The 24,506-nt window shown below is 37.2% G+C and overlaps 1 protein-coding gene across 1 annotated transcript; it reads left to right on the top strand.

The window, feature by feature from the left end:
- LOC109725104 lies at positions 12,880-22,576 on the top strand. Its single transcript, XM_020254175.1, has 2 exons — positions 12,880-13,373; positions 22,081-22,576. Exons 1-2 carry the CDS (start codon positions 12,994-12,996, stop codon positions 22,202-22,204), a joined length of 504 nt encoding a protein of 167 aa, XP_020109764.1. The 5' UTR covers positions 12,880-12,993; the 3' UTR covers positions 22,205-22,576.

The following is a 24,506-nucleotide window of genomic DNA, read 5'->3' as shown; positions in this document are numbered from 1 at the left end:
GGAAGAAAATGTCGATCACCTTTTCATTGGAGTGAAATAGGTGAGAAGCTAGTTTTGGGCTCCAACGTACTGTAGGAAGCGAAAAACAAGGTTCGCCTTCCACAAGAATGACTAATTTCAGCTTAGAGCAGATAGAATAGCTATGCTGATAAGCGTCGGCGAGAATTGGAATTGTAAGTGATGTTAAAGATTTTCTAGGTTGGCGAATTTCGTAAAGTCGAATGGAGTCTTGAAGAGTCAAACACGGAGTTTTAAAACTAAGATTCAGTTTGAAGATCAAAAATTCATTCGGAAAGCTCGGCAACTCGGGTATGAAGAATAGATCAGTTATGGTGATTTTAATTGATTAAAATAAGTTTAGAAGACTTAGATTGCATTAAAAAGTTAAATCTGAACATTTTAGTGTTCTGGGACCGGTCCGTGAGATGAGAGACCGGTCCCCGAGGGTCCTCTATGCGTGGAAAGTTGAGGCAACCGGTCTCTGAAAAGTAAAACCGGTTCTAGAGCGATGGTTTTTCTGTTACGCAGCGAGGGACCGGTCTCTGGATGAGAGACCGGTTCCCGAAGTCGTTTTTGTTCAGGCACACAATAAAGGACCGGTCTCCCACTCGAGGGAGCGGTCTTCCAAAGACCGGTCTCCTCGAGAGGACCGGTCTCTGAGGACGACGTCAGTTTTTAAACTTGGCTTTTTGCAATCCTAGTCGGCTTCTAAGTCTTCTAAACCTATAAATATGATATGAGGGTACCCATATGATATATGCTTCGAAAGATAATCATTTAGAAACTCAAAAACTTGATTTGGACCTTTTGATCTATGTTTTAAATACCAAGCTCTTAGATCATCAATTTGATTCTTTGATTACAATTCAATTGTTCCTTGAGGATCAAATTGATGATGTTCTAAGAAGGGTTTTTTCTCATGTTATACGTGCTTTCCAAGTAATCAAATCACCACAAATCATCTTCTCTACGAGCTCCTGAAGGAGAATTGGCGCGTAGAACTCGCGTGTGGCCGAGGATTCGGTGGACGCATCGAGGAGTCGAGGCGTTGTCGCGGCAAGGAGTTGCGGCGGGATCGGTTGGAGGAGTCCGATCGATCGAGGACCGGCGAAGACAATCTACATTAAGGATTCGGTAAATTGAGTCGAGTTTTTCGTTAAATCACTTGTACTCAAGTTTTTCTTAGTGGATTTCTTTGTGTGATCGGTCCCGTGGGTTTTTCACTCCGGATTGGAGTTTTCCCATATTAAATCTCGGTGTGCTGATTTTACTTTCCGCTATTTAGTTTTTATTTGCATCGAGAATTTTTGTTTTTGTCGTTTACACCTATTCATCCCCTCTAGGTGTTATTTACCTTTTAGATCCTTGGAATCCATATCTTTCAAGTGAGAGATCATGTTTTTCTGAAGGTATCACTGACTAAAGGGATTAAGAGATTTGGTATTCGAGGAAAGTTGAGTCCTCGATTTATTAGACCCTTTGAGATCTTGGAGCGTATGGGCCCGGTAGTATATCGGCTTGCCTTATTGCCGAACCTATCGGGAATACATAATGTGTTTCATGTTTTTACACTCCGAAAGTATATTTTTGATCCAACTCATATTTTGGATTCCTCTCCATTTCAGTTGAATGAGGATTTGAGCTTTGAGGAACATCCTGTGATGATTTTAGCTTGCGAGGTGAAGAAACTCCGGAATTGTGAGATTCCTTATATAAAGGTGCTTTGGAGTAATCACGACGAGCGCAAGGCTACTTAGGAGTTAGAGAGTGTGCTGCAGGAGCGTTATCCCCATCTATTTCAGATGGACTCGTGAAGTATTTGACTTCTAGTTTCACGGACGAAACTCCTTTTTAGGAGGGGAGAGTGTAGCATAGTGAACTTTAGCAAATCGTAAGGTTTCAGTAAAAGAATAGCATTTTGAGCTATTCTGAAAGTTTTAATGGTTGTTGGGAGTGTGTCAACCTATTTTTAGAGCTAAATAAGCATGAGAATGGGTTTTTTGACATCAAAATCTGCAAACTGCAGTTTTGGTGTTGAGTACCGGTACTGGCTTGAGGTACCGAAACTCATTAGAGCATTGAATTTGGCTACTCTAGGGTTTTGCGGAACCAAGTAGAGTGTGTACCGCCGGTACTAAGCCAACTATCGGTACTACATTTGGAGGGTACTGGAACGCAGTAGAAACTAGAATTTCTAACATTTGAATTTTGTGGAACTAGACCCCTGGTATCGAAACTGTCGAGTACCGGTACTCCAATTCATTTACCGGTACTCAATGCTACAGAAACTATTTTCGTGCAGTAAGTAATTTTTGGGTTCTTAAGGGGCTTAGGGGGATATTGTTACATCATGTGGTATAACTCTTCATCCCCCTCATTTACTCTCTTTGTGCTGAGGTTGGAGAGAAGTAGATGTGGGTTCTTGCTCTCTCTCTCTCTCTCTCTCTCTTGGACTTCTCATTTCCACTCCTTAGATTCGTGGGATTGATCTCTTTTCTTCATCCTTCTCTTTGAAACTTGTATTTAGGACCTTGGAGGATTGAAACTTGTATCTAGGACCTTGGAGGAAGCTTGGAATTGAAGTAGTAAGATTGTGGATTAAACTTCAACCCTAGCATCTTGAAGCTTGGTTTGGTGCTTGTTTGAGGTTAGTGATCTTCATGCTCTCTCCGATTGTGAGTTTTGCAAGAACTTTTAATAGGAAAACCTAGTTTTGAGGAAACTAGGATTTACTTTGGAATTTCTTGATTTTGAGTTTTTGGAGTTGAATTGATGGGTGTAGAACACTCTTTTAGCTTGGATTTGAAGATCCTTCACTTTGGTTTGGACTTTGGACAAGTTTTACTTGCTCAAAGATAATTTTTATCTATTTTCTCTTTAATTTTTGGTGAATTTCGTGGTAAGCTTTTTAAAAGCTTATAACCATTTGAAAATTTTTCTTAGAGTGCTAGAAGTCTAGTGGACAACTTCAATCGGAAAAACGATCAAGTTTCGAAGGGTATCCGGTGGGTTTGACCTTACTGAAATGGGTGAAATTTTTCTATGTCTCTTATCTTGTTATAGGATTTAATAGATGCATTTTCATGCTATTCATGACATTATAGAATTTTTGGACATATGTTATCTTCATATTATATATGAACTTTACATACTCTATGTAGTAGAGGGCCATAATGATAACATGCAGAGTATAGCACATGCAATTGTATAGTAATATCAAGTTTCTCTTATGTAAATATAGGTATGCACGTTAGAGATAAGTAGTGATATCAAAAAGGACACTGTACGACTAGTAGGACTATTGGACTTGAACTTGCATGACAATAATTTATGCTTGCTATAGATAAAGGAAAATATGACACATGGCATATAAAGGGTTAGTTGAAGTGCTAAGTATATTGTACTTAACCAAGATGAACAAGTAGAGATGACATTATCACATTGTACTCGACCTCTAGGTCGTTAGTTGATATTACATATTTTAGACATCATGAGTGAGATTCCTATGTGTTGATTATGCTTGTTGGCCATTGTGCTTATTTGCACAAGCTTGTGAGGGTCGCTCCCTACAAGCAGGCACTCTGGAGTTAGCCTTTGCAACATCATGCTTGCAGTGCAGGATTGGGCTCTAATGTGGATTGCTATAGGTGAGGCTCATTCCTAGAGGGGAATGTTGACTACCACGGGACCATTAGGCACGGCTCAAGTCGAGACAATCCTTGTGTTAGTCCCCGATGATTGGGTAATTGTAATTAAATTTAATGTTGTATATCACAACTAGCTAGTGCATGACACTTGGACATAATTATTAGTCATTGTATACTTATACATGTGATAGTGTATATCTTATACATGTTAAATAATATAGTTATTTAAAGGCATAGTAGTATTACAACCTTTAATTCTTGACTCTATTCATGCTTTACCATTAGCTATTTCTACTTTGCCTCGTTTGACCTAGTAGTGTAATTCGCTTTTCTCGACGGCTTACCTATTGGGAACTATTATTTAATAGTTCTCACCCTCATGTGTTTGTTTTTGTTATTTCAGAGCCTTTCACTGCGGGAAAGGTTAGGGATCGCGGCAAGCGGGTTGTGACTAGCTAAAGCCTCCTAGGAGTTACTTAGGTGGACCCAAGACACCTTTCTTTTATTTTAGTTATGAAAGGTGTATTAGATCATTTTGTGTAGAGTTTACCTTGAATTCATAAGATGTACTTCTATTCTTGACTTATTGTATATCTTATGAGAGGTTCATATTAATTGTTGTTTCTTGTAGTAAATGTTGATTTATGGTATAGTTATTTACTCATGCTCTGATTATTATGTTAGGATCACTGTCTTCCTTCTCTTTATTGATTGTTTTGTGATAGATGCCTTGTGTGCACCGGCGGTGCATTGTGCACATGGGGGGTCTGTGCACGTGCCAGGCAGGCTTCCTCTGGGGCCTAGGCATGACAATTATATAGCGGAAAAAAAGCGAGGCTCTCTACTGATAACTGTTGCGGATAAAGTGCGGCTCACCACAAAGTCGGCTAAGGCTAGCAAGACGATTCTCATCGCTTGGTACTTGTGAGTGTGGCTTTGAATCTATTTAAGGCCTCATGTTTTCAGAGGTTCTTCATTCAGATTCATTGGCCGATTGTTGCAGTTCGGATCTAAGCAGTCGGTTCGAGGCATTATAGAAATAGTCACTATGTCGGCAGAAATAGACTATCGCTAAATGTCTCCCACTGCAAATGGCACAAAACTTGCCACGTAGCAATTAGCTAATAGTCGATGTGCTCCTGATAGTTGATTGAGATCAGAAATGCTTGGGTAGCCTTTTGCTGCTCGAAGACCTACCCTTAGATTCCAAATGAGGCTGCTTCTTCTTTTTGTTTTTGCCCACAGGAACTTGCTTAATGCAGTCCTTCTCAAAATCACTCTGTATCAATAAGGCCTGCTTGAGACACTAGTCGAAAAGTTTGGAACGTCATTGAAAGTTATAATACCAAGAGAGAAAAGTAATCGTCCTACCGCAGACCCTCCGCGAATATCTTGGCCTTGTGCCAATCATCACGAATCACGAATGGGATCAAGCCAACGACACGAGAAATTCTCTATTGTACTACTGTGTAGTCCGGTTTCCTTGTCACATTCTCTCCAAGTCTTACTCCAGACTTTGCTTAGTGCTCTTCTTCAAGTAATGTCCAAAGAGTAACTCCTTAAATTCCATCCAAGATGGAAGGGGCGTAGTAGCATAGCAACTACCCAACAGCCTTGACCACCATAGGTTTGCATCATCCTTAAGAAAATGAGTGGCCAAGGGGACCACATTTTTCTTCTTGACTTATAGATTCCAAAACAACTTTTGTATATAATCGACTAACTTCTCGACAGCACATGATCATCACTTTCACTATCGAAATCCAGAGGTCTGAATTTCATGAAATCCACTAAGTTCGCCCTAGCTCGAGCCTACTCTGCCGCAAGGGCATCACTATCAACTGTAGAGGTAGTATGCCTAATTAGAAAGGAAGTCACTCCGGTGGTCGCGACTATCGGATTTGCTACCACGGCAGCCATTAGTATACTCCAATCACTATACCAGCATCAACGATAGCCACAATAGGTGGCACAATATCAGCAGTAGGGTCGCTAGCTTCTTTAGAAGTTTGGGCAGAATATGGAGCATGGTTGGTCCCAACGGCCACCTGTTGTTGTGGCATCTGCTGAACAAGCCCCGCTAATGCTAGCCACTTATTGAATTGCTGAACATAGACCCATCGGCACTAGCACACCCACCACCACCACACCTATCGGATTGAGAACGGACTATCTCCTAAGACACAAAGCAAGGTTAAGGTCAAAGACCAACTTGACTTGAAATCATATCGGGACTACTAATCACATATAGTAACCCCGCGCTCTCATGTTCCTAAATATCTTAGGTCATCATATGGGTTAACCTCATCTTGTGGTTTAGCGTGCTCCGATACCCACTTCTTGGGCCTTTGGGAACGTATATTTGCAAAATCCTTCCATTTGAAATAGAGATTGCGAAAAACTTGATTTTTTTTTTCTTTTGAAATCTTGCCCGAGATGCTCACATATCAGCCTCACGCATAGAGTCTCCTCTGTCCATACTAATAGAGTCTCCCCTATATATGTACGGTGCCCAACCTCTATTCATCAAGTGCTTAGCTCGTGAGATCAAGATCATTAGTGCAAAGAAGGAAGTAGACAAATATCTCTTGACTTAGCTTATGAAAGATCACAATTCGTTTTTTTGCAAATGATCATAGCATAGAAGTAGGTAACCCAATCAATGGCCAAAAGCACATTAAAATTCTTTTACTATTTTAGAGCCAACAAATTTGCGGGTATGATCCAATCAACAACCTTAACTAGGCATATTGGACAGAGCTCGACAACGAACAACATATTATTAGGAATTAGAACCCTTTCCACATACAGTAAAGAAACTAACTCCAATTCATGCGATGTAACAAAGGAATGGCTCACAAAAAAATAAGACACACTGGTGTCACATAATACTTTAGTCCTCATATCATTAATCAATAATATATCTGCCACGACATTGTCAACTGTCAATGCATCCTCCACTTGCATCACATAAACTCGCTCACTTGGGGCATGTTTGTTTCAACGTAAGTAGACTTGGGGTGGAAGTGGATTTCGGGTTGAAGTGGGGTGAAAATTAGTTCACTTCTGCTGTTTGTTTCTAACTGTGGAAGTGCAGTTCTGCGAGTTCTGTTGTTTCTTTGGTAGGAAGTAGATGACGTAAAAAGTGTAGCTCTCCACCCCCGGTATACTTACTTCCAAAGTGATATCATTGTCTATTTTGTAACTTGTAGTGAATAATAAATTATAATAAATAAAAATTAATATAATTATATATGTATATAATTATATATATGTATAATTATAAAATAAAATTTTTAAAAATTATATTATTTGTTTGCATATAAATTATAATAATGCAACAAATAAAATTCTAAAGTTAAAAAATTATTAACATTTAACAAATCATTTTCATCATTTCTAAATATACAAATTAAACAAAAATAGATTAAAGCTTACCTAACAAGATTTGATCATATTTAGACATATAAATAAAATAAAAAATTTAATTACTTTCAGCTAATTTGAATATATTTATGATAAAATGGAAACTATGCATTGCTCATAAATACACACCCAAATAAAAAAATATGTGCAATCATTACACGACCAAAAATAATAATATCACATCCAAAATGTATGTACGTCCATACCAGATACATCATAACATTATCATAGTTGAAAGGTTTTGCATAAAGATAATAGATATATTGTTAATATATACTCAACACATATGAAAACAATATTTAGTTAAACATTGGGCATGACATATCGAAAAAAATCTACGCAGATCACTAAAAATGTTATTAGCGTACGTTTCAACGTCAACTACGCCGCGATACAAGAACTCGCCATATAAAGCACTCTTGCTTGGCACTCCACTTTGACAAAGATATTCGCAAAACAGCCTCATAAATCTTCTACTTTATATCCGGAAATCTCCTTAATCTTGTGAATAGCGTCTTCCATCCAATGAGTCGTTGCTTTTTCCATACCAGACTCGCCGCACTCGTTTAAGGGCATTTGCCACTCTCCAACACATAGACAGGCCCAACCAAGGTGAGGATCTTCTCAGTTTGAGAATAAATCTATGCAAGAACACACAACAAGCCAATAACTACAGCAGACTTGTGTACATAGGGATAAAGAGTTGTGTTGTCAACACTGAATCGATCTTTAGTACTCCAAATGTCCTTCATCTTGAGCGTATGAGCATCGACGAAGTTGAAAGTTCCTTTAGTTTACTGGATACGCCCTCAAGTTCATAGTATATATCGAACTGAACGATATGGAGAAATAAAACCATGCATCGTATATATGCCCGCATCAACACAATATATTCCTGTATTGGACAATATAGTAGTAAATAACAATTACTTTATTTTATAGAATTTGAATACAATGGTTAAGTATAATTACCTTCAAGTTACACGTAATCTCTGATGGAAGAAGGTAAAAAGGCGGTCTTAAGATTCATAATCATTTCAATCCTTCCATCTCCTCAAAACATAAGTAAATTTATCAGTCGGAGTGACTTACTGCATAACACATTGTGTCAACAACCCTTTCGACCCACGAAAATCGAGCAGCTATATTAGTTGAACTTTTGCTGGGAACAGGGCAGCTAATCCATAAACTGATACAATCCTAAAAGCTTAAATCAATTGTAATTTTTTAATAAAGTAAATTTTATTATATTTTTAGATTATTTACTGCTTACCCTAAAATAAGGAAAATAATATTGAGATTTTGGCAATTCGGATGAAATTGTACGAACTCGCTGTTAAGCAAATTGGTTCTTAATGCCATATACTCGAAGTACTAAATTAAAAAGTAGCGTCTCACTATTCTCCTGAACGACATGAAACCTGAATTTTACATAGCCCTATTCTTATCGTCGGAACCAACATATTATAGAAAATAGCGCTAAATTGTTTCTCAATGTCACATGTATTGTATTTCTACAATCCCTGCTCTCATTATGTAGCAAGTGTAAAAAGGTCTCAGGTCCTCATTCGATACAACCAGCAATTTCTCTTCGTCCCATAATAATCTACGCATGGGCCTTTCTATGTAAATCCTCAATTTAGATGGCTCTCTGTTTAATGTCCGATCCCTTTCAACTACGAACTCGAAAAAGAATATACACACCACCACCATAATAACAGAATCCAATTGATTAGCAAATATTTCAGCAAAGAATCCTATTGTCCATACTGAAACTGTTTAAGAAGATCAAAGTATGAATTATAATAAAAACTACCTCAAATATCTGGGCTAAATAAACTAAACTAAAAGTTTTCTTACATTAAAAAGAAACTATATAATTTTTAAAAAAATTAACTTAATCTATATAATAGTGAAAATAAAGATAAATCATCATGTGTTAATAATCAAAGAACAAACGTGGCATTAGTGTTAATAATCTAAATCCAAACACAGTTTGTGCATCATGTGTTAATAATCCAAATCCAAACACAGTTTGTGCATTTGAATACAACAAAGCAAATTTTCTACTTGACTCTACATGGTAACATCATGTATACAAAGTTAAACCATTTCACAATACAAGGTTAAACCATTTCACAACACCATTGCAAAATCAAGATTGAAAGCTAGAAGAATCAATTCTTTTTCCTCCTTTTCTTCTGATGGAGAATCAATACAAGAATTTGAACAGGAATCAGCATCATGAAAGAGAAAGTTCCCAAATTTCTTTCGAAAGAAATTGAAACAAGAGGATGAAAAAGGACATATTCTAATCCCCCACCCCTACCCACACCCCACCGCGCCCCAAACTTTTTCATCGGGAAAAAAAAGCCACCATCATCGAAAATAAAGGGCAAAAAATTAGAAAATGCAGTAAATAAAAAAACATGATTAGGTACAACACAAATCTTAAACTTTAATAATCAGAGCAAAAAAATAAAAATAGCAGTAAATTAAAAAAATTTGAAACTGCAGTAAATAAAAATGTTAAAAATTGCAGTAAAGAAAAAAAAAACTGCAGTAAATCAGAGACGAAAAAATTTATTTGCAAACCTTGTCAACTGCGATAGGGAAGGAGATGGAAATGGAATGCGAGATCTGAGATCGAAGAAGATGAATGGTTAGAGAAAGAAGGAAGGATTGAAGAAAAAAAATATGAAAAAAAAAAAAAGATAAATAATATAAACCTAATAGTCACCAGAGATGGAGAAGCGGGTTTGAGAATGATCTGGGGCGAAGGAGATGGAGGAGCGGGCTCAACAATGCTCTGGGGGTGAAAGAAAATGAGGGAGAAATTTTTTTTTTTTTTTTGTGGGGTCTGAGAAAAAAAAATATGGCGAGAGTTGGGTCGGGAGGAGAGGAAAAGGTAGAGAATGGCGAGAGTTGGGTCGATCGGGAGGAGAGGAGGAGAAGAGGTAACCCTAACACATTAATCCATTCTTGCCTTTTTTTCACTTCACCGGAATTGACTTCGCCCCATGGGAGGGCGAAGTCAAGTTCATTATTTTGGGTGAACTGGACTTTCGGGCATAATAAAATTACAGTGAACCAAACAACGGAAGTGGTCAGTTCTCACCGAAAACTACTTCCCTCTTCCTACTTCCACCCCACTTTCGTGCAAACAAATAGGCCCTTGGCATATGTTGAGATCTCTTGAGTTGGCATTGAGTTGACAGGCGTCTTGCCAGGGTGTAAGTAGACGGACTCCTTGCCGTCTGCCTTGGTGTCGAATGAGATAATACTATCGATGGAGTTGGTAATGCCTCCCCAAGGCATATGTCCTGATTGCCCACAATAATAACATTAGCTCGCATGATGCACACAATGGCTAACTGGGTGGGGGCCTCCACAGATCACACACCTCCATTAGCATTGGAGCTCAAGCGATCCTTGGCCTTGCATTCAAGAGTACGGGTGTTTTGGGGGCCTCTTTGGGCTCGATTGGCTACCTGATCCCTCTGATGTTCACTTCTTTTTCTTTCCCTTCTCATAAGCTTTCCTTTACACCCATAAATATGCTCGCTCTACCACTTCCCAAAGGATTTGCAGGTGAAGGTCTTACACAAACTTGTATATTTCTGGCCGGAGGCCACGCTTGAAGTATTGAGCCTTGTGTCGATCATCAGGAACCACAAAGGGGATGCAATTGAGGATTCAAGTAAATTCCCGCTCATATTCCCTCATGGTGTGATTCCTTGTTGGAGCTTCTTGGAGTAGTCGTCCAACTTTGCTTTGACTCTTTTGGAGAAATAAGCGTCATAGAGCATCCCCCGAAACTCTTTACAGGTCATTGGGATCACACCCCCGAGTCGACCTCCTTTAACCTTCCTCTACCAAGCATGAGCTTCACCCTTTAAACAATGCACCGTCAAGTGGACCTTATCATGGTCTGCAACAAATAATTCTTAGCTTCTCTATTGAGTCGACCCACGCTTCCACCACACATGGGTCGGTGGTTTCTCTACTGAACTTTGTCGGATTGAACTACTTGAAGTTCGCGAGACTCGCTCGGGATCGCTTATGCTCCGCCTCAAGTGTAGCTTGATCCACAGTGGAGGTAGTAAAGTAGGAAATGGCCAACTGCATGTTTGGATCTAGAATTTTCTTTTTTGCACTTTCGCGCCAAAACAGTTTCAACTCAACTCAAACTCTCACAAAATCTCACAAATAATATCATAAACCATTTTATACTGGATTTTAGTAATTTACAAAATTCAATGTATTGCATATTGGTCACACCGCACGGCCAAACAGGAAAATAAATAAACAATAAAGACAAAAATGAAAGACATGATCTATGTTTGGCGTTGTTGCTTTGTTTTTTTGGAAGGTTTTGCTAGCTTTTTATTATTATTATTGCTCATTGATGTCCCTCGGCAAAAAAAAAAAAAGGGGAGAATTAAAAAACTAAAGAAGCAATTGGTTATTTACTAAATCAAATTCAAAATAAGAGGTCTACCTCTTATGCTTAGGTAAATTGCCCCGTTACCTCCTAAACTTTTGGAGGAGTTTCATTTTACCCTCCAAATTTCTAAAATAGGCATCTAACACCCTTAGAAAGTCTAATGTTTCGTTCATGTTATCTCTTCCGATAGTTTTCTATCAAACTTCGTCAATCGAATAATAACGGAAGGGATAATATAAATAAAATATTAGATTTTAAGGTATTAAATATTCATTTTATGAGTTTTGGAAGTAAAGTGAAACTTCACCAAAAGTTCATGGAATAATAGAAATTTTTTATTGTTGGAAAAATTTTTTTAAAAAAATATTTAATCAATTTAAAGGAATAGTTTCAAAAAAATATTAAAAAAAAGCAAATGGATTAGATGATACTTAGTTATGTTAAAGCAAATGGTATGCGACCGATATCTAAAGGATGGGATGATATTTACTATCTCTTAATCTAACATTACTAATTTCATTTAAAAAAATTTTAATTTATTATAAAATAATACTATATTTTTATATTCAAAATTTCTAATTAGTTAAAAGAAGTATAAAATTTTGATTTTAGGCTATAATAAAATTACATTACATAATTTCATAAGGAGTAGGTGCATTCTCTAGAATAATACTTTTAGAGATAAAAACGAGAAATAAGTATTACAGAGAATTAACTGAGAATTAAAATTTCTATATCTGGGTAAGAATACTTATTGTAAATTAACCATATTAGCGAGTACACCGGGAGAGTAGGGTGTTCGAGCATCATAGCTAGCTAGTTAGTGTCTCTCTTTTTCTTTTTTCTTTTTTTTAATCTTTAAGCCACTCAAATTTTTTTTCTTTTTTTTTTAGCTTTTATATGATAAAATATAGGGTAATTTGATAATTTATTTTAGTATAAAAAAGTCTAGATTGTTCTGTTATCTCTGAACTTTTGATGGAATTTTACTTTATCCCTAAACTCATAAAATGAACATGTAATACCTTTTGTTGTATACAATCTGTTGTGGAGCTTCTAAACTCTAATTATTTATGTTACCCCTTCCGTCGATTTTCGGTTAACAGAATTTGACGAAAAACTAATGAAAAAAATAACATGAATAAAATATTAAATGTCTATTTTTAAAATTTGAGGGGTAAAATGAAACTCGACAAAAGTCTAGAGGGTAATGAAATGTCCAGATTGCGACTCGTTCGTTTACGGGCCTAGTCAGGCCCTGTCCGAGCATGCTTCAAACCTGTCTTGGCCCGAACGGTCTACAAATCAACCTCAGTCTTCACAGCGGCCAAAGCCAGCCCCGTTTCCAGACAGACCTATCATTTTTTTCCGGATGCTTCCCTCCATAAAAAAAACCCAACTCAGAAGATAAAGCTCATTCCCTTAACCGTCTCCACCTCTTCTTCTTCCTCCTCTCCCTCCTCTCAAAACTCCATGGCCGCGGCCTGCAACCTCCTCCACCTCTCCTTCCCGAGGACCCCTCCCTCTCCCGCTTCTCCCCTCCGCCCCTCTCGGCCCAACGAGCTCCCCCTCCCTTTCCCCTCTCGCCGCCCCTTCTCGCTTTCGCTCTCCTCCACCTCCTTCTCCAACCTACCCGGCCCTTTCCATGTCGACCCCGCGCCCCCCCGCGCGGGGTACAACGTGCAGGTCGTGGTGGGCGAGGACGAGCCCGAGGAGGTGCTGCTGCGGCGCTTCCGAAGGGAGGTCTCCAAGGCTGGGGTCATCCAGGAGTGCAAGCGCCGCAGGTTCTTCGAGAACAAGCAGGAGGAGCGCAAGCGCAAGGCCCGCGAGGCCGGCCGCAGGAACCGCCGCAGGTGATGCTGCTGCTTCTTTCCTCCATTTCTTTCTCTTTCTTTAGAATAATTTAGGGTTGTCATTAATTGATGCAATCTTTTCGGTCCTAAAAGTGATAAATGATCTTAGTAGCACAATTTGTCGAGAGTAAACGGTGTAGATGGTAAATTGCCTTCGATTTGCTAAATTTGGGCTTAGGCTGCTGGAATTTGTGGTGTAAATCTCCATGACTGAAGGGGGATGGAGAGCGGTTACAGTTAGTATTTTACTTTGTTCTTAGATAAGACGATTCTTGTGGATTAATTGGAGAAGGTTGAAAAAAAGGAGTAAAAAGGGGCAAAAGCTGCGGAATATTTTTCTTTTTGTGAAATGTATTATTGAATGAGTCCCGTAGGCAGGTAGTTGTGTTTTTGAGCATTGGTAACTGCTGTCACGATAAACAATATTGCACTGACACAATTTGGGGTATGTGACACAATGTGGCTAAGAATCGGCAGCCTGTCAACTCTACAAGAATTAGACATGACATGGCTGCACGTAACTACAGAGTATACAGTTTTCTATATTTTATTAAGTATAAGAAACATGTTCTCATCTTGGTAATGCCTTGTGGTTTGTACTGGTGGCGGTGGTTAATTGCTAGAGATATACTCAAGTTTAAGCTGATATTAGCGTTTAATTGAGCTCAGGAGAAGACTTTTTAAATTTGAAGGTCCGTTGATTGCCATATCGAGATAACATCACTTCAAGAAGAGGCTCTCATGTGAAAACTAAAGGAAAAAATAATTTAGCATTAAAAAACTGGGTGTATTTAGTTAAGTACATCTCGTCGGAAAGTCCATTGATTGCCATATAAAGGTAATATCACTACAGGAAGAGGTTCTCATGTGAAAACTAAAGGAAAAAATAATTTAGCATTAAAAACTGTGTGTATTCTGCCAAGTACATCCCCAGCAATCTAATATTGGTTTTGAACCTATAATCTGTGTGCAGCAGTAGGCCTTCATGCTATCTAGAATCTCTATCTTGCAATAAAGCAGTGGCCATGTAGGGTTGGAACTTGGAAGTTCAGCTATCCTCGGTTGGATAAACTCTAATAATAAATATAAAGAGAAACAACTCGAAGGAGGACTTGATTGCCTTACAACTACAAATTATGCGTAGTTATTGCCTATAAAGATAAGCAACAGATGCGAAATGGAAGAGTTTATTATACAGCAGTGCAAGAAAAGAAGCTAATACTATTTACCAATATCCAAACTAAGATACAGATCAAGCTAGACCAACATTTACTATTTGGTGCCATCTGTTTGGGATATAGGTTAGGAACAGTTTTATTCGAACCATAGTGAAGTACAATTCCAATTTTAAAAGATCAAATGAACAGAAACTGATAAAGGATATGCTTATCTAGTCGAATCATCAAAACATAACCAAAATGTCTGCTGAAATTAACTTCTCCATAAATCAGTCGTCCAGAAACTGAATTTTAAAATTTTCAATTGTTATCAACTTATCATCATCCTAGCACATGATTAGCATAATATTTTATTTGGTTGCCATTATTTTATTTTTTGCAGCAAAGCAATTTAAATAGCTTTCAGGAACTTACAAATCTGTGAATTGCTAGCATTCTCTATTTTATAGCAAAACTTTTCTCAATCTAGTTGAATTCATGAGGGGACTAGTATTTGAATATATCCTGTAGAATACTTTTACAAAACACCAATAACTGTGAAATTAAAATGGTAAAGCAGAATAAAAGAGAAGAGCAAAAACATATATGAAGAAAGAAGCAATGAAAAGGATTATTATACTCACTTTGATGGTGCTTATACACCATGTCAGTGCCTTGGTAAAAGCTAGGAAAATGTTTTCCAAAATTTTCACGGTTGTACCATATGTATGGTTCTTTCAGTTGGAAAGCCATCTTTAACAAGTGAACTTATGTTTTACTGCTTCGAGTCTAGGCACCCTTTGCTCTTCGACTTTTTATCAAGTATTTAGAGTAGTTAGGAAACTCTTTTAGTCTACGCGTCACGGACGCGGGCTTTCGCCCCGTGCGTCCGTGTCCGACGCGCGTCGGACGCGTACACGACATGGACGCATGAACGCACGTGTGATGCGCGTCCATGCCGTGTCATTCAATTCCGGAAAATTATGTATTAGGAAGTTAATTAGTTACATGGAAAACTTATGTGATGTTGCCACATGGTAAAAAATAATTAAAAAAAACATAGTTTGGAAATAAAGTATCGTATAGTTTTGAAAAAAGAATATAATTAAAAAACATATATAGCCCTACTCCTAATAAAAAATTTATCTATCTCATCTTTGATCTATGCTGAATTTTTCCTCTAACATCTAAAGGTGTTCTCTTTCTCTATCTTTGTTTTTTTGGGCATACGTAATGTTTGATGGTAAACATTTTGACTTGTTTTGAATGATCTAAATAAATCATATTTGGTGGAGAATTTTGATTTTAAAAATATTATATTAACTTTCATTTTTATAAAAAAATATAGTTTTGTTTGCAAAATTAGCATATTATATATAATGAATATATATTATACTAAAAAATATTATATTTTATAAGTCGTGTTTTGCCGCGTCCGTGTCCTTATATTTTGAACTTTGTCGAGTTGCTGTGTCCGAGTCGTATCGTGTCTCGTGTCCCGTGTCCATGTCCGTGACACATAACTGTTAGTTAGTCTTAATATTTCGTGAGTCATGTAAATCATGTGATGTGACGACCCAAGTTTATGACGAAGTAGAAGTGAGGATTTAAAGAGAATGTACTCCACACATCAGAGGGCACGGTCAAGGTACTTCCCATGAAATTACCATGTTAATTGTCTAGGAAGCTTCAACTTTATTTTTGCAACTTCATCTGAAGCCATGCCTAAACCCTATTTTTGGTTAATAAGGCCATTGCCAACTCAAAACCTGTAAGTACTTTGTTTTTGAGTTATGAAGTCTTTGTGTTTGGTCATTGGGTTGTACATCGTCGAGTTTTGATTGCGAGTTTTGATTGCAATAAGGAACGAATATACTTAAGAAATCAGTAAAAAGGACAATTGAAAGGAGGAATTGGCACCTTAGTCCTCTATGTCACACCCCGAGACCTGCCCCCCAAGGGACCCGCTTGGGTGCGTGCAACAGATCAGCCGTATGGGCAAGGTTTCCTCTACCTGCACAATGCGGTAACATATCTATTACTATATACTAAATTGCGTGGAGTATTGTTCTTTGCGTGACACGTGTCTGACTCAACGACTCGGTACACTTGGTGTACCGTAGACCATTGATTGTGAGGGTTTGGGAATGACATGTGTCTCCCAAAACCCTCCCCTTCTCTCTCTCCCTACCTATATATATATATAGGGTTTTAAAATTTTATATTATAAAATTTTAAATTTTGGATATCAAAATTTTAATTTATTTCCAAATTTTCAACTTCAAATTTTAAAATTTTAAATCCTAAACTATAGAAAATTTTGAGCTATTTTTCTAAATTGGTTTGCTTTATTGCCTACCAACTATTAAACCAATTAGAGTACTCCTCCATTTTTTGTTATTTATCTATTGTAAATCCAAATTGTAGAACAAATTATATCTAATTTCTTCACGTTGGTGCTTAATTATGCTAAATTTTAAAAAAATTTATAAAATTAAATATATGTTCATAAATTCTAAAAAAATTTATAAAGTCGGTCAATTAATTGGTGCTCCTGATGCACCATGGACTGTTGATTATGGATACATATATGGTCCATGGGGGGATTTTCGGTGCATTTGTTCTTTGCATATTTTTTGACATTAAAAGAGAGTTTGGAGTGTTCTCAAACTGACACATCTTCCAAAACTCTCTCATTTTCTCTCTCGCTTTGACAGCTATATCTTTTTTTTGACACTTGGAGATTTTTTTTTGCCACTTGCAGGCTTTTTATGTTGACACCTACAAGTTTTTTTCCCTACATGGCTTAGTTACAAATTTTTAACCTCTTTTGGTAAATCAAAAAATAGAAAAATTATCATTTGTATTCACCTATATATATATATGGTAATTTTCAATTTTTTTACAGCAGTTCCTTTTTTTAATCCTCTATTAGGTATATTATTCTTTGAAAATTTATTCTTTTTTAATATGCATTTAATTGATTTATATCTTTTATTTCGTGACATTTTGTAAATTTTACGATTGTAATATAGTGAAAACTATATGTTAAGTAAAAATAAATAATTCATTACAAACATGTAACTAATTATTTTGATACTCTTTTTCTTCCTGTTTTTTCTTCTCCGCAGGCTGGTTAATTAAAAACCTACAAATCAAGTAATTACTTTTTACGTAATATTTTCAATTCTCGATATTATTTGCATGGGTCGACAAAAAATGATCTGAATAATATTGCTTACATGGGTCAACAAAAAATGATCTGAATAGAGTTAGAAGAATAAGAATTAAAAAAAAAACAAAAAAAGAGGATATGTATCTTTTGAATAAACTGGCCTAAAAATAAGCGTATTACAAATTTTTCCTTCTTTGCTTTAGAAAATATTGAAAGTTACGAAACCCCAAGAATTTAAATAGAAACTATCAAATACCTAAAGATAAAATCTGTAATAAAATTTTATATTGTGGAATTAGATGTTGATACAAATATGTGTTTAATATATATATTTAATAGAATACTATATTTTATAAATATAATTAACAATATACCTATTGTACCCGCGGCAAAGCGCTGGTACATGGCTAGTACTAATCTATGCATCTCATACAAGAATAGATATAATAAAGTATCATAGTAAGTAAACCTCTAATTAAAAACTTTTACAGTAGTAACTCTCTTGAGTTTACAATCATTTCTACCCAAAATATTACATGGTTTATTGTTCTAACAAAAAGGTATTTTTTAGACCGACTCGTGGGCGATCTATTTAGCTCGCAACGCCCTTGCCGCGATCACGCATCTCATCGGTGATACAAGGCTCTGTAAAAGTAACAACAACAATAGGTTGAGAACTTGAAATAAGTTTTCAATGAGTGCAACAGTCAAAAGTGGTGCTCTATGCTAACTTGGTTTAAAGGAGGCGTAAGTAGAACAATAATAAATAATGGAACTACTGCTACAGTAGAGATATATGAAGAGGTATAACTACTATGCCTCTAGCAAGATACCAATATGCCAAGCATGATATGACCTCGTCGATGTCCAAGGCACGATCTACTCAAGTTTTTTCCTTAACTTTAACAAACTTATTAGTTTGTTTTATTTCATTATTAAACATCTCATGAAAAGTCGAGGTTGATCGTACCTTCTCCAATCGATAAGCACTCAAGGCCAAGGGTGATTGTACTACCCCAATTTAAGGCATAGGGAGTCAAGAGTGATTGTACTAACCCTACAATGACTCTTTTAGAAGGTCGCGACCCTACAAACCACGACCTTAAGTTCCAATTGTCACTAGGGTTATCCGATGAGTTGATTCACTTGTTTACTTGTTCTCTACATCAAGTTCTCATAGTTGTCTATATTCAACTATGTTCCACGTTCTAGGTTTTCTCTTAGGTTTCATGTTATTACCATGTCCTCTAAGTTTAAGTGTTCACATATAGTATTCTACTTGCTCACGGAGTATACTACTTAAAAGACATGGTTGAGAACAGAGAAACTCCACATACTAGGTCATATACCTATAAGTCGTCATGATTTTTCAAATCTTATTTTGTTTAAACTAATCTAGTTTTAGCCTTCTTTTACTCAACAAAACATGCATAGAAACAAAAATGTTTAGACAAAAGGGAGATCAAATATATTTCGGTGATATTCCCCACCTAAGCTTGGAAACTCTCTTGGAGATGCTTCTTTATCTCTGGAGAGTCCCAAAAAACCCTACAGGAGTTCTAACCAAGTTAAAACCTCCAAAACCCTCATTTGGAAAAACTTTCAAAATAAACTCTAAAAACTTCCACTCACCTTTTCTCCTCCAAACAAGGGAAGTGAGGGTTAGAGTGGTTGCCTTGTCCCTCCTAGAGCTCCTTCCAAGTGTCCTTGACCTTCTCCAGGTTTGCAAGGAGCTGGATCAAAGAGATCCAACAAAAGGGATTTCTAAGGTTTTTCTTCTCCTTTACAGAGAGAGAGAGAGAGAGAGAGAGAGAGAGAGAGGAGAAAATGAGGGGGCGAGGGGGTGTTTGGCTGTGAAGGGGTACTTATAGGAGTGCCACAATTGCATTTAAACCCTCCAAACATTTGCAAATTCAGGTTTCGCAGAGTTGAGTATCAGTATTCGAACATCAATACTAGTACACTTCCCTAGTGTACCGGTACTCAGGGGCATTCTGCAGAATTCGAACCCTAGAAGAAACCATTCATTAAAGTGTACCAATACTCCAAAACTTCAGTACCAGTACTCCCAACTTTAGTATCGGTACTCTAGGGAAGTTCCTCAAACCCGGGAACTCATCCAGCGAACTCACAGCTGAGTATTCATACCCCAAACTTTAGTACCAGTATGCACAGCAAAACTGCAGTTTTGCAGATTTTGCTTTTCGGAGTTTGTTTTCCTGTCATTTTCGCGCCGAAAACACTAACACTCCTCAAACACAACCAAAACCATCAAAATAGTATTAAAAACTATTTTTACCCGGAACTCTGCTATTTGCAAAATTTCAGAGCGCTACACTCTAAAACTTGTAACTAGATAGCCTCAAATTAGTAGTGGTTGGAGTCCTGTGAGTCCAGTACATTTTGTGCTTTTTTGAAAATAAAAAATTATTGGGTTCCTTTAATTGATAGTCCTACACATTCTCTCTCTGCAACTTGGTAGCTATTTGTTTGTAATTGTATTTTGAGATTCACCCAGAATTACCGAAATAGCGCATGTTGGAAATACTATCTTTAACATGCTTTGTCGATTTGTTTGATTTTTAAGTCCTTCTTGCCTTCTGTATCACCTAAGAATTCTTTCTTGAGCATCAGAGAAATGAAGTTACTGAAACAACTTCGTTTGCAATCCTTCTTTATATACAAAGGTATCTCTAAATTGTCCCCAAATCTCTAAGCATTTCCTCTGTAAGTTATTGGCCTGAGGCCATTCAACTATTTTTTATCCAATATTCTTAGCACGGCTTAAATTCAAGCAAGTTCTGCTTGGACCAACCAAGTTTTTATCCTGATCAATGTGAAAATTCTGTCCGTCGCCCTGATTGGTAACGGTGCTTTGATTTTTGGGTCTCTATCTTTTCAGGTTGTTTGATATAGTATTCTTTTAAGCTATAACCGAGCACCTTTTTAGAGGGTCATGCCTTCTTTTCTTCTTTTTCTCATTTCAATCTTCAATTTTGCTGTAACCAAGCGCCTTTCAATTTTGCTTCTTTCCTAGCGTAGTCTTGCTCTTCTATTAAATCACAAATGGTTTTACTGGATCCTTATGTTGTCTTATTCGAAGTAGAGGCATGACCTCCTCCTTCCAGCTCTTGGAGTTTCTGTTCTATATTCTATGTCTTCACATGTTTTTGTTCTTTCTATTTGTTATCTTTAGTAACTGGTTTAGTAACATTTTACAAGATTTTATTGCTTTCGTATCTAGTGAAGTCCAATGTAGGATCCTCTGTGATTTCAGTCTCTTTCTTTCGTAACTTCTACACAAAATCAGTCTATAACTGGTACTTTTTCTTTCTTTAAAAAAAGAAGATAACTAATACTTTTGTTTGTTGATTTGGATCCCATTTTTCTTAACTTTCTTCAACTCTTCTATTGTTCAGAGTGGTGTGCTCAAAGTCTATTGGACTATCCTAAGTTACTGCAGCATGTAGATTGATATTGTAACTACAGCAATTTTACTTTTATCATGGGATGCATGTGGGCTGCTGCTTGATTTTTAGGAAGCCGTGTCATATAATGTGTGTGTCAAATCACATAGAATGGAGGTTATGTTGTCATATTGTTTTACCATGATCCTCTGTGGAACTGTTTCTTGGCTGTTGACTTGATTATAGTGAGTTGTTGATGAACTACATGCTTCGTTGTGGGTTCCATGGGAAGTCCATATGCCAGCTAATTTCATGTTTGGATTTCCATTCATGTGGTTTACTTTCTAGAGGGTTGACGTTTGACAACCAATCATAAAAGATCGTTGATTCTTTTGGAGCCTTATTATTTTTTAGTTCACTTAAGTTAAGGTTTCGCATCGATAAAGAAATGGTTTAATCAAAAAAGGCTACTCCAGTCTTAAGCAAAGCCATCCTCCCCGGCCATATGTCCTGTCCAGTCCTTAGGTCCAGAGCCTTGAGCACAGAGACCGCTACGCTACTGTTAAGGATTTTCCAAAATTCCATAGTAATATCCCGCCTGGTCTCAACTCCCACAAGCGGTCTTGGTCGTGTACCTTCCATCGATCGTGTACTGTCCGAAAGGTGATCGTAACCGGGTTTGCCGTAGTGCCCAGAAGACTCTCTCTCAGAAGATGACCGTCTGCCTGAGATAGTTAACTGGAACTATCTTTGGTATCCATGCATGTAGAAAGGTATTACACATGAGAAGCTTATGCAAGTGGTGTTTATGTTGTTCTCCGAACATGGCACTTGTCCACTGATACTACTACTACTACCACTGTCGCCACCACTTCTATTAATGGAAACCCAGATATTATTTAATTTTGTCATTGTAAAGCAATGGAAGTTAATCAGTCACCAACTTTTTTCGTAACTTGCTTTTACAGGCGATTAGCGTCAGGACCAAGGTTTCCATCTTCATCAGCTGCTGATAGTGAAGCTGCTTCCAAAAGGGCTAGCGATGACTTAGATGACAACTGGGATCTGCCAGAAGGCAATCTTCCTTATTGAAACAATTAAGCAATTTAGTACGCCGTTTCTGTGCATGCAGCTTTTTTTAGCAGGCGAATTGGAGGTAAGAATGAATTGTATAGATTGCTTCTCCTCCTTCCATGAACCATGATGTGGCAGATGAGTCATCAACGGCCTATTTCAATCTTAGAATTTTTTTTTTTATGATGTTAAATTTGTTCTACTCTATCTTTATGTTACACTCTTTCATCTACTTCTTGCAACAATCATCTTGACAAGCTGGCTGAATGAGCCACAGGGGTTGTTTAGCAGCTGTGAAACAAATTCTGTTCAACCGAATATCTTGTGACCTTGTTGAACTTTCTTTGGCCAATGCTGTTTTTCGTAGTAATTCCTACACGCTATTGTTTATTTTAGTACATTATTTGTTGACCGATTCATCTTAAATCTTAAACCTAGAAAAAAAAATTACGGTGCTCTTGCAATGTAACCAAAGCAGTTAACTCCATCTGTGGAAACAATGTTAAAAGGAGTATATTGATAGATGAATTGAAGAGTTTATTAAATTTCTTTCAGATTTTAGTTTGGCCAAATTCTTGTTCTATATTCTGAATATCAGTCGACACTGGATGCTAATTGTAATTTTAAGGCTATGTATGCAAGCTTTAGTGGGACCTTATGTTGACGTGGATGAACAGTGTAGTCAAACTGTGAAGAGTAGTAACGTTTCAATCTTTTCCTGGCCAAGTAAAATCCACATATGGCCTGTGTGTTACTCCTGATAACTTGGTTAATTAGCTTCTAGTCAACTGGAAAATTTGCTCAATTGGACTTGATGTGCGCTCGATGTACACCACCAAATTTGCTTATTTGTCTTGCACATGGTCATGTGCCAATGCAATAAACATTAATTATGTTTTCAAGTAATTGTTGTAGTTTATATGATTAAAAGTTTGTTGGTATCTTTTTGGGTGAATATTTTGCTTTCACTAAATTGTTCTTATTTCTATTTCTCTCACTTTTGCCTTTCTTATTTGTCTCCCTCTTCTGCCGCACCTTTCTCTCTTTCTACTTCCGCTTTCTCTTCCGCCTCCTCCCTCCTCATGTTGCTGTTGCGTCTCTCTCCCCTATCTCCTACACAATATCGCTGATTTATGCGGTGGTGTTGCAGGCTTGGTTGCGGCACATATTGCAGAGGTGAGGGTATAAGTGGCGCTGCAGTTTGAGGCAGCGAGGCTCAACACCCACTTGCGGCAGCAAAATTTTGAAACAACGACAATGCGATGCACCATCCCCTTTTTCCTCCCCCACGCCACTCACTATGATATCTACCGCCTTAGGAAGTGCGGCGTCGACCTCTCTTTTTCTCAACTTCGGCGTGTGCAACATTCGCAGGAGTGGCTCCTCATCCTCCACCGTAGGAGGAAAGAGGTGTGTGACTCGTTCGACAGCCTCAAACTCAATAGCGGTAGTGGAGGAGATGACTTGTTCGATAACAATAACGATGACTAAGTTACAATATTTGAAGCTATATTGCATTATTTAAGACTTGAGTTGTAACATTCGAAATTAAATAGCACCATTTGAAACTATTTAAAACTAAGTTGTACAATAAAAATAAAAATCGCACTATTTGAGACTATATTGTACTATTTGAGAAATTGTACCAATAGTATAATCTTGTTTTAAGCAATTCAACTTAATCTCAAATTGTTACATCCCGGGCTTAAGAGGAAGCATCCCGAGCAACGTGTATAGATCCATCATATGCATAGGGCTCCTCTCGTGTATAAATCTATCATATGCATATGGCTCCTCGACATACACGAAATAACAAATAACAATAAACAACTCATACAAATATACAAGAGTTTCATATGAGTTGAAGTATCAAAGCGTAATACTATTATTTTATTATATTACAACTTGCAAAATGATTAATTTTTATATAGGGTTCCATTTCTAGACAACACCTAAAACGAATGGTGGGGGAGCTAGCTACAACAAGACAACTTTGCGATGATCACCCACGAAAGGCGAAGAGAACTCTGAAAAAGAAAGCAACAATAGGGTGTGAGAACTATATAAAATAGTTTTTAATGGATATAATCGCCATGAGTGTTTTACCCACTAGATCTACTAGAGGCATAATAATGATATTAAAGACAGTAGATGTAGAATAATAAATGTTCGTAACAAGAAAAGTTTACTATCATGCCTCTACTTATCGAATGTGTCAACCATCATCTCTACATGCACTAATTTACATAATTACAAATTGACTACTTATTAACCTATTACCTCGATCAACACAAGACCCATTTAAGCTTGCGCCTTGTCT

Source organism: Ananas comosus, linkage group 19, assembly GCF_001540865.1.
Source record: "Ananas comosus cultivar F153 linkage group 19, ASM154086v1, whole genome shotgun sequence".
NCBI classification, from domain to species: Eukaryota; Viridiplantae; Streptophyta; class Magnoliopsida; order Poales; family Bromeliaceae; genus Ananas; species Ananas comosus.
The sequence above is the reverse complement of the archived record's forward strand: the minus strand, read 5'-3'. Positions and strand labels throughout refer to the sequence as shown.